This window comes from Buceros rhinoceros, unplaced genomic scaffold (assembly GCF_000710305.1).
Source record: "Buceros rhinoceros silvestris isolate BGI_N320 unplaced genomic scaffold, ASM71030v1 scaffold5023, whole genome shotgun sequence".
NCBI classification, from domain to species: Eukaryota; Metazoa; Chordata; class Aves; order Bucerotiformes; family Bucerotidae; genus Buceros; species Buceros rhinoceros.
Window position 1 is genome coordinate 46,567 of NW_010404062.1, and position 11,900 is coordinate 58,466.

An 11,900-nucleotide genomic window follows, 5' to 3' on the forward strand; every position below is an offset into this window, starting at 1 on the left:
GCCCCAGTGGTGTTGTCAATGAAGAAACCTTCAAAGAGATTTACTCTCAGTTCTTTCCACAGGGAGGTGAGTGCTTGGCAGACGTAATTAATGATACAGTGAACGGAGTTACGTTTGTTAGTTCTTAAGCCTGACAAAAGAGCCTGTTGTTCACATTAACAAGCTTGTTGTCTCAAGCTCTATCTGAACTCATGGGGTACTTCCTTGATGGCTGGGGACACTTTAAAGTATCTATTTCTAAATGAAATGCAATGATACCTACAAGTCAGTCTTCTGTTACAAAGCTACTACCTGCATTTGGGTACCTTTGAAAAGCAGGTTTCTCTGAGTAGATTATTTCTTTTTAAACCTTTTACACAGTCTTCTCCATTCTCTTTTATTCCACAAAACCCTGCACAGTAGGAAAGAGAGCTGTAGGAGGCATTAGAGGTACCCTCTAATATTGATGGCACAACTCCCTTGACTTACAGGGTTTCTCTACTTAAACGAGGGCTTTTTTTGCTAAACCTAATTTAAATTAATTAATTTACAGGAGTTTCATTAATTTCTTGATCTTCATTATCATTTAGTGCAATGAAGTTAACACAAAAATGTATTAAAATTTTTGTCTTGAACCTCAGATTTTCTTCTAATTTTAATTGTTTTCCTCTTTTGTCTTCCTCTTGCTTTTACCATTCAACCCTCCCTCTTCATACTCTCCTACAGCTCTTCAGTCCTGCCTCTTCATCTTCTCCCACAGTTCTTGAGATTTGCTTGTTTCCCTAGGACTGTTGGTAGCTCTTTCTTTTCACTTTTATTTTAAAAAGCCCCACGCTTAATTGGTAGGAGCAAAACATCTCTCAATTAGTTTCAGTCTGAATAAAGACCTAGAAGGTAAAGAGCAGCATTCAGTGTGGATTACCATTACTGAAATCCTTAACAAATAGGCATACTCAGCAGGGAAGAGCAAAAGGCTAAAAAGGTTGATATTATATTTTTCAGTTAACTTAGCTAGTGAAAATAATTCTCTGCATGTGATTTACTACACTTAAAATAATAATAAAGAAATTTATTATATTTGCTATTGTTACACTCAAAATTGTTTATGTGCCAGAGAAAGTACAACTTTTCTAAAAGTAAAGCTAAAATGTATTGTGAGAATAAATGTAATCTTATAAACCTAATCTTTGTTAGTCCAGACCTAATTGTTACAGAAGGGAAAGAATATTAATGGAGTTAAAATTGATACATACTCAATTCTCAGTTTCTACCCCTTTTTCTGGTCACTTGTGGTAGGAGGTGGGGACTGCCGTGGACTGTCAGCATCTGAAGTTCTTCCCCAGGAGAAATAGGATGTTCAGGTGGTTCTTTCTTCTTCCTCCTCGAGGATTCACCTGGGGTCATTTCTACATGTTTGCTAACACATTTTTTACACCTTTTTATCCTTTGGTTTACAGCTCCAATCCAATCTATTATAGGTGTTGACTTTCACAAGTGTAAGATACTATTTCTTTGTTCTCTTTGCCACCCCTAACCCAGTTTTGTTCAGCTCCACACCAGCATTTCTTTAACTGACCATGGGCGAGTTGTTTATAACTGTGGGTTCTCCAGTGCCAGCCTGCACCCCATCCTCTCTCATCCCACACCTGCTCTCCTCTGCAGTGCATCCCATCTCTCTCCTGCTCAAGGACGCTGCTGGTGAACAAGGCAAAAATTTCTCTCCACTGCATCATGTTAGAGTCCTAAATACCTACTGCTACATAGAATATCTGCCTGTTTCTGCTACCTGTATAAAGCTATAGTTGTACCACAAAAGTAAAACCAAAGAGCCTTAGAAGTTCGATCAGTTTGAGAGACTGCTGTCACAGCCAAACCACAAGAAACAAAGCTGCAAGCTGATGAACCTCTGTCTGGGGCAAATTCTCTGTAAAATTTGTGAGTTCTTGGTAGCAATGGCAATACTGCATTACTGGGGCACACAATTACACTAGTCATTGCAATTTCAACAATGTCGTTACTCTATCTGCAACAAGGGAGCTATACTGTTCTAGAAAAAAAAAAGGTGCTTTTTCTTCTTGCTTCACTTAATTTCAGTAAAATACAGTAAAAAGTTGGATTTTTAGCAGGATAGAAAAGTATCAAATCCAGCTAATTCATTCATCAGTGCCAGATGTTGTTGTGTACTAGTAACAGCATTTTTAGTTTTCTAAATCAAGCTGTTTCAGAGATCTCAGCAAAGACTACCGAGAAGTGATCATTAGAAGCTATCCCTCTCCTCTCCCCATCTTCCATGACCTCCACCCAACTGCATGCTACAGGGCATAATGTCAACACAAACAAATGTGAAAGCCTTATGTAGCTCTCCTCAAAATTTCAGGAAAAATATTCAGTGAAAACAGCAGAAGAGATGAATCTCCTTGGAAGAGTAACAGTTCATACCAGTAACCCTTTAATTTCTGTGGACCCACTGAGACTTGAGCTATTTTCTATACGTTTTGTAGGTGCTTATGTTGACTTTTGCCATTTTCTGAGAGCTATGGAAGCCAAAGTCTATTCTTAATTCCTCACACTAGCCAAGGTGTCTTCAAAGCCCAATTAATTGGTCTTGCATGCTAACAACAGGGTGAGATCATCATGTTTAAGTATCTAGTTAAGCAGCCAGACTGGATGCTTAACTCTTTAAGTAAGTGTATTGCCAAAATACTGTGTGCAGCTGAGGCCTTCAAGTTTCAGTTGCAGTTAAAATATTGTTTTTATGTATGTCTGAACATTAAAGAGGAAAAATTAAAAGTTTGAAAGTTGTCCTCAAATTAAAATGTGTCACACACATAGATCTGTGCCCCAGTTGCCTACATAATGCAAAATCAAATAAAATATGATGTATCATTTTAACAATTAATATCTGAGCAAACAGAATGATGTTGTGTAAGATTTTAATCAGGGTTAATTCAGGGTAACCAAGCAATCACCAAAAAACAATTTTCTGATGTCATCCAGCAAGTCACTTCATCATGTGACCTTCAGGACTATCCAGGACAAGGTACAGGAGGAATAGAAAGAAAGAGGACAAGAGGGCCACAAGAGTACCAAAGGAGTAGACATGGATTGTAAAAAACAATGTATTTTCAAAGGCAGAAGTAGCTTTGTAACAAGGTTTCCAAGCCACAAAGGCACTTCAGTACCTTCTTTTTAGAAAAACGCTGCCGTACAGGTGAATGAATAGGCCCCCTGCATTCATGTAATGGATCACCTAAAATGTAAGTCGGGATTTTTTCTTCAGCCGGGCAGGTCATAGATACGAATCCACACGCTGAATAATTATCGCAGTCCTCCTCAGTTATGAACAGAACAGATTATGTTCATGGTTTGATGTATAACGACTACCATTTTTTGTCTCTGATGTTTAAAATGCTTTAATGGTGTATTTCAAAGGAATTCTGATTTAATATCTGTTCCTGTCTCCATCTGTCAAAATATCAATTTAGCCTTCTAGTTATGATATCAGGTGCCTGAAAAAAACCCCATATTTTATTTTAAAAGCTAAACATTTGTCTAACAGGATTAATGTTCAAGATTTAGGGGGTTGGGAGCAGAGGGGAGGATCACATTAAATACCTCTAATTAAAAGACTAGTGTACCTCATCCTGCCGTGTTTTTGAAGGCAAAATTTCAGACCAGAATTGCCTGATCAACCAACCCTGCAAAAGACCTCTGATTTTTTTTTTTAAATGGGATACTAGAAAGAAAAGATTCTTCAACTAGAGGGTTTTTTTCATATGCCATCACACAAAGAGTAGTATATTGTATCACATATGCATAGCAAATGATAAAATATATCTCCGTTAACTTTTGTGCTTATCGTAAATCTAAAGAAAATAATTGGGAATATTTCACGTTTTTAAGAAACAAATGCCAAGAGAATATGAAGCTATTTAAAATTCAGATTACAGTAATTATACCTCTATAATATTTTTTTTACCTGAACACGGCTTGCATAGTATATTCTGTGGCACAACAGAAGTCTCAGTAGTTTATAGAAAATATGACTATATTAAAATCCTGAGTATAAATGAATTCAACAAATTTACATTTTTCAGTTAAAGTGGGAATTTATTTAAGCTAGGTCATGCTTTGCTAAGCAATTTTACACTGATCACTGGATACAGTCAATAAATGTCTCAATAATGGTAGGTCTCTAATTCTCTGAAATTGCATTAACAGACACAGAGTTTAAGGATTGCAGAGGTTTTTTCTTGTTACAATTATTTCACATCATATGAAATTAAGATACTGAAGGTGGGAGACTTTACTTACTAATATCAGGTCTGAACGTGTGAAGTATAAAGTTTTAAGATGTTGTATATTTGGTACCTCGGGTCAAGGTACCAAATATTCGACATTTCAGGTGAGTGATCCAAGACTTAGTTTAACTCAAAATAATATTTTGGGCTGTGACAAATAAAGATTTTCAAATTTCATATGAAAAGTGAAATGTTTTAGTGCCAAGAAATTAGAAAAAGTTACCTTAGCACTGATGAGGTTTTTCTACAATGGGGAGGGTTTTGACCTGCAAAGGGAACACAGATTTCATAACACTACTCACTTTACTAAAAGTTTGTGAGGCTAATGTTAATAAATCTAAATTAATGTAAATACATGAAGTAGAAAGAGAAAAGCAATGAGTATTAGAAGTAAACAATACCTGAGCTGACATTAATTTGCACGGTTTTGAGGGAGGGAAGAGACACTGAAGAAAGCTGACTTCCCATAACCCCAGCAGCTCGTAACACACCAGCAGTGCAGTCTCTGAAGAAGTTCTCTGTTCACAACATATTACTCCTGGAGCAGGTTTGGCAGGCATTCATGGGAAATGAAAGGATAGATCTTTGCAAAAACTTAGAGGCTTCATAGACTCATGCTGTCTTTCATTTCTAAAACAAGTCGATATGCACTGGTCAGTAGGTTTGAAAAGTATGCAAATTATTACTGAAGGGATCACTTTTTTAGGGTGATATTTCAGAGTCACATTGACCACTTCAGTTAGTCACAGCCAGTTCTTCCAATGTTTTTAAGCAACTAGCCTTCATGTGATGTTCATGGGAATTAAGCAGCAAACAAGCTTTAAGAATCTGCTTCTCTGGGGAGGATTTTCTCTCAGCTGTGGGTAAGCACATGACGAGCACAGCAGCAGCTTTCTGACAAGCTCAGCTTGTGTTCAGAGTAAAAATGATACGCCAGATGCACAGATGGTAGTGTCTGCTTCCCTCATTTAAAGTGAACAAATCAATGCATTTTTCTTTTTTAACATATGAGATAGATAGATCCCCTGTCACAGTCATTGAACTGATAAAGTAGCGTTCCCATTAACACAGGATGTTTCATAGTACAATAACATGACTTTGCTATTCATTCAGATATCAGTGATTAATAGAAATGGAAATGAAAATGAATAAGGATATTCTAGACCAGAAGTTTAGATTTTCTCTTCCTAACAGTGCAGCTATGCACATATTTGCACGTATAATTTAGCCCTCCTCCCCTGCCAAAAAAGAAGTTTAAACTGAACTGAAAATTTAGACTTGCTATCAAATTTTGGTATCAAAATATATCTTGGTATCAAGTTTTTTCATGGAATGTAATTAAATGAAACAAGATGTGCTTACTATGAATTGTTTTTACTGTTTTAAATTGTAGATTCCACAACTTATGCACATTTTCTGTTTAATGCATTTGACACTGATCACAATGGATCTGTAAGTTTTGAGGTAAGTGTTGCTGTTACTTCTTTCCCTGCAATTGAACATTTTGCCATTCCTTGTAATTAAGTCGCTTGGTAGCTTTTATTATATGGCTCACAGTACGAAATATGTAGCTTATGGGACTCGAGTTTCAAGTTTTTTTTCAATGTATTAACAAAAGTAATCATTACTATTTTACAATTGTAAATCCCAAAATGGTAACACAGACCGTGCTGCTATATAATATATTTATAAACCAGTTCATTTAAAAGGTAACATGATTTATGCACAAGTTACATAAAATAGTCCTTATCTTCCTCCCTGCCTCTGCAAGGTGAGAAGGGCTCTGACCTACAAGAAATGTTATGGGGATGACTCACCCAAAGTAGGACTTCTCACATACTCTATTAGTTTTCAGGAGAAGGCTCTACCAAAAAAATATTATCAAGCAAATGTATTTAAAAGTACAAAAGTCTAAAATGTTTCCTCCATTTAACTACCCATCTGTTTTAAAATGTTTTTCTTTCCCTGTTAAGGCTGATGTTATCAATGCAATAATGTGGTAAAATGGGCAATTGACTGCAAGAGTTGTTTGGAGATTTAACCCTGTGACCCTCAGTTAGTCACTGAGATGTAGACAAGACAAGCTGAGCAAGACCCTTTCAAGATTCATGTATCCGTTTACCCCAAAGGACACATATACCACTAAGGCAGAAACTTACAACAGACTGAGAAAACCCAGAGCACACCACTTAAATTGTAAAAAAGACTGAAACTGTCAAAAGAGCTGTCTGTGCCTACTAGACCATCTGAGGCCATGATCATAGAATCACAGATTCACAGAATGCTTTAGGTTGGAAGGGACCTTCAAAGGTCATCTAGTCCAACAGCCCTGCAGTGAGCCCTGCAACTAGATCAGGTTGTTCAGAACCCTCTCCAACCTGACTTGGAATGTTTCCAGGGATGGGGCATCTACCACCTCTCTGGGCAACCTGTGCCAGTGTTTCACCACCCTCATTGTAAAAATTGTCTTCATTAAATCCAGTTTAAATCTATGCTTTTTCAGTTTAAAACCATTACCCATTGTCCTATCGCAACAGGTCTTGCTAAAAAGACTGTCCCCATCTTTCCTATAAACCCCCTTTAAGTACTGGAAGGCTGCTATAAGGTCTCCCCAGAGCTTTCTTTCCTCCAGGCTGAACAGCCCCAACTCTCTCAGCATGTCCTCAGAGCAGAGGTGCTCCATTCCTCTGATCATTTTTGGGGCCCTGCTCCAATGGGTTCATGTCTTCTTGTGCTGAGGACTCCAGAGTTGGACACAGTACTGCAGGTGGGGTCTTACCAGAGTGGAGTAGAGCAGCAGGATCACCTCCCTTGGCCTGCTGGCCACGCTTCTTTTGATGCAGTCCAGGATATGGTTGGCCTTCTGGGCTGTGAGTGCACATTCTCAGCTCACATCCAGCCTTTCATTCTCCAGTAGCCCCAAGTACTTCTCTGCAGGGTTGCTCTCAATCACATCATCCCCCAGCCTGGAGTGATACCAAGGATTGACCTGACCAGGACCTTGCATTTGGCCATGTTGAACCTCATGAGCTTCACAAGGGCCCACTTCTCCAGCTTGTCCAGGTCCCTTTGGATGGCATCCTTTCCCTCAGCCATGTCAACTGCACCACTCAGCTTGGTGTCATCTGCGAACTTGCTGACAGTGCACTCGATCCCACTGCCTATGTCATTCATGAAGATGCTAAACAGCATTGGTGCCAGTACAGACCCCTGAGGGACACGACTTGTCACCAATCTCCATCTGGACATGAAGCCACTGACCACTACCCTCCAGATGCAACCATCCAACCAATTCATTATCCACTGAACAGTCCACCCATCAAATCCATGTCTCTCCCCTTTAGAGAGAAGGATGTTGTTTGGGACCATGTCAAAGGCTTTATAGAATTCCAGATAGACAATATACATAACTCTTCCCTTGTCCGCCGATGTTGTCACTCTACCACAGAAGGCCACTAGGTTAGTCAGGGAGAACTTGTCCTTGTTGAAGCCATGCCGGCTGTCTCAAATCATCTCCCTGTCCTCCATGTACCTTAGCAGCGCTTCTAGGAGGATCTGTTCCATGATCTTCCTAGCCACAGAGGTGAGGCTGACAGGTTGGTCGTTTCCAGGATCCTCCTTTCTACCCGTTTTAAAAATGGGTGCAGTGTTTCCCTTCTTCCAGTCACTAAGGACTTCACCTGACTGCCAGGACTTTTCAAAGAGCGTGGAGAGTGGTGGGATGGATTAAAAATGTTGGCTCCAGCATGGAGGGGAGACCCCCCCACACCCCTTCCTTCTTGCAGTAAAAGGCATTTTGCCAGCTGGCATTGCGAACTCACTGCTTCTGTGGGGGGAAGCAGGAAGTGCCAACCCCTCTTCTCAGGTTTCGGCTTCTGTTTGGAGTCAAGACATGTCAGTCAAATGCCTCTGTGAATAAACCTATAAAGCCGCAAACTATGTGGCTTCCCCACTGTGCACATTTCATTTTTCACCTAGAGAGACTCAAAATGCAGAAAGAGAGAAGAGAAGTAAAAAGATTCTTCCATACCACAGGTAGTTTTTTGATTTGCTGATTACTGGTGGGGGTGATTGGACTGAATTTTTACCAGAAGAAAAGGGCAACCTGGCTGTAAGCCCCCAAACCCTGCACAGAGAGAACTGCCTCTGGAGAGGGGAAAGGGGAAAAAGGTTTCAGGCTGCGCTGGAACATGGCAAACCTACAACATTCCCTGGTGATTCGGTTCGTACCCTATTCTGCAGATGGGGAGAGCGAGAAGCTGAGATACAGCCCCTAATAAACCAGCAAACTCAAGTTTCTTCCACCCATCCTGGGGAAGGACTTATTTGACTGTGTGGTACATCAGAGCATTGTAATTTCTGTCAAACCTCAGTGCAGTCTCTTCCATTGTTCCTAGTTTAAGCACACATAAACTTTGCTGGTGATAAGAATTTTTTCAGCTTTTTTTTTTCCTCTGCTTTAATGTTTCTCTAAGACTTCCTGTGTGTTTTTGCCAATGATATAGAAATGCACATATAAATATAAGCTCTTGCCATCTTCTGCTCAACCTATTATGGAGACAATTTTACAGATTTATGGGCTTTCAAGCTTATCAGATAGAAGAAGGTGGAGGAGATTGTTAGGGGAAAAAAAAAGCCGTTGTTTTAAAATGTTAACATGCTAAGAAATGTAGAAGACGGGATGATACATCCCAGGTGATATTCTCCAGTCTGGAAGATGATCACTAAATGTAAATTAGTTTTATGCTGTCAGAAGAGTATTATATTTGAAACAAAAATCTGTAACTGAATACTACATATAAATAATCTCAAAAGTCTTCTGATGCATTTCTGTGAAATAGGTTTGAAGCAATAGAGTACTGGTGCCTGATAAAAGCGTTATGGTGGTACATGGACACCATAAACATTATTCCCTATCATATTTCTAATAAAAGGTTTAAGTAATGAGATGTACTGTAGCATACACAAAGTTTCAAATGTTGACAGAAGTAGATTCATCTGAAAGGTCTGGGAACCACATAGTCCACTTCCAACAAGGTATAGATTTAGCAAGAATTTAATGTTCCTTAGTAGACAGTTCTCCAAAAATTGGTCTCTTGTGCTTAGAGCAATCTAACTCCCTTTTAAGCTGCTTTTTTGACCATTAAACCATGGGGGTTGCTTTTCCCTGGTATTAAGTTCAATAGGAACTGCATATATGAGGCATTTCAGAGGGTAAATCCACTAACAGAAAACTATGGCTTGTTTTATAGAAAATTACTCAGTTTACTTATTAATTGTAACTGTAGTAAACAGTGCCTAAACTGTTAATTATTTTAAAAAACAGCAATACTTAACACTTATTGTGAAGCAAAAAATTTAGAAACAACACATCTTTCCAGACTTCCATGCTTCTGACAAATGCGTTTCTGGATTTCTGAGTGTTTCTGAAAAACTGCTCAATTCCAAACTGACCAAGACTTTTTGTCTATTCAGGATTTTGTTATGGGTCTCTCAATTTTACTTCGAGGGACAGTACAGGAGAAACTGAACTGGGCTTTCAATTTGTATGATATAAATAAGGATGGATATATAACTAAAGAGGTAAGATCTACTTCTTAACTAATCACTGAAAGTAAAGGTTGTATATGTAAGACTTACTTTGAAAGAAGAGTGGTTTAACTGTCAAATTAGTCTTGTTAACAAATAAACATATATTATGCAACTAGACATGCTAAAAATAATTTTCTCATTTTAGTGGCATATATAAAAAATGAGAAGGGAAAATCTTTCTTTACAGAAATTGTAGAAGGTCAGAATTCTTCAGGTACAGAAACGTTTGGCTTCAACATATGCCTACATATTTGCACATACAATCGCTAGAATAAACTAGTTTGGTAGGATATTTAAGTATGTGGGCTGTAATGGTTAGTCATTTTATGAATCTACTTCTAAAAATTTTCACTTGAAATAGAATTTATAAAAAAATCTTCTATGTCTTTTATTCTGCAAGGATTCAAACACATACTTACAGTTGGACCAAATGAATGCTTTCATAAAAATACATGTTTTTTTCAAAACTGTGCCATGTTTAGTTTTATGCACAAGACCCTGGGAGATTCTTCCCACGATCATAGAATCATAGAATCATAGAACAGAATCATAGAATGGTTTGGGTTCGAAGGAACCATAAAGATCTTCTAGTCCAACCCCCCTGCCTTGGGCAGGGGCACCTTCCACCAGACCAGGTTGCTCAAAGCCCCGTCCATGAATTTGAACTTATTCTAAAAAACTGAAAATCAAAATCATACATCTGCATCTATTTAACAAGTTTATCTATGAAAGCTGAACTAACATGTTAAGATTTCTAGTAACATAGTAGTTCCTTCTTGAAGCTGTTCAGTCATAACAGGCATAATCTCAAAATTTATTCTAAAATGTAAATCCTAAAAATAATTTATATGTTCTGAGTTAAAGCAGTTTCTACATTAGAGACATATTTTTTTCTCTTTAGGAAATGCTTGATATCATGAAAGCAATATATGATATGATGGGGAAATGCACCTATCCTGTTCTGAAGGAGGATGCGCCTAGACAACATGTGGAAACATTCTTCCAGGTGAGTCAGGTACCATAGGAGCCATGTTAGCAGACACGGAAAGATTTGCATTGTAAGAGTTTTGCATCTCCTACCAATTATGCAATCCTTTTCCTTCTCTGTGGTTCCATCCCACATTTCTCGGACCTACTCATTATACCTTGCTTTTTCAACAATAAGCTCCTTAACCTTACTCTAGTATATCACTTACTACATCTTTACAGAATTTTGGCCTGGTTGTTCCTAGGCTGACACAACTGAAATGAATAATGAAAAGGACTTGCTTTACACAGGATTTCAGGAGGATAAACATACATTCTTATTCTTTCTGAACAGAAAATGGATAAAAACAAAGATGGAGTAGTCACCATAGATGAATTCATCGAGAGCTGCCAGAAAGTAAGTGCCCAGTGATAAGTACTGGACCTGTACCTGCTGGCTAATGCTATCATAACACTACACGGATGTCTAGAGTGACAGTGATGGTAATCCTAATACCAGAGACAGTGTTTTCCCAAGGTAGAGTATGTATGTACACCATTACACAAAACCATTAAACAATATAAATATATTTGTGACCCGAATCTGTAGAAGAGATGTTATGTAATAGCTGCCATTGCTTATTAGACAGCTGTGCACCCCCTTCTCTCTCTAACAGCGTTTGGTTTGTACTCGATAGCAAAAAGTTTCTTCACATTCAGCCAAATATTTATTTCTATCTTCTGCCCATGCTGGGAAACACATTCTTGTTATGATTGTCAATAATAATTATAAGGTTGCCTAAAAATTTATCTTCTATAGGAGTTTTTCTCAGACAGCGAGTCATGGAAGCCTTAGAGAGGGAGAGTGGAGGGAGCTTGCAAAGTGTGGGATGGCAGGAGTTAAGATTAGGCAGGTTTTCTCAGGGCAAGGGAGTAAGAACTGATTGTGATTATCCATTACAAGTGCTTACACTACCCAGGTGGCTGTTAATTTCCTTCAGCTGCTGAAAGCAGCTCAGTACCTCTAGAGCCAGGAATGAGAATAAACTTCTGCAGCAGGAA

At 38.5% G+C, this 11,900-nt stretch overlaps 1 protein-coding gene across 2 annotated transcripts in view; it reads left to right on the forward strand.

The window, feature by feature from the left end:
- KCNIP4 (Kv channel interacting protein 4) overlaps positions 1 to 11,900 on the forward strand; it is a 57,668-nt gene that overhangs the window by 40,278 nt on the left and 5,490 nt on the right. For both annotated transcript variants that reach the window (XM_010133224.1, XM_010133223.1), the window contains exons 5-9: positions 8 to 66; positions 5,674 to 5,744; positions 9,756 to 9,863; positions 10,774 to 10,878; positions 11,194 to 11,256. In XM_010133224.1, the coding sequence (XP_010131526.1) occupies positions 8 to 66; positions 5,674 to 5,744; positions 9,756 to 9,863; positions 10,774 to 10,878; positions 11,194 to 11,256 (406 nt within the window). The remainder of the gene's footprint in view (positions 1 to 7; positions 67 to 5,673; positions 5,745 to 9,755; positions 9,864 to 10,773; positions 10,879 to 11,193; positions 11,257 to 11,900) is intronic.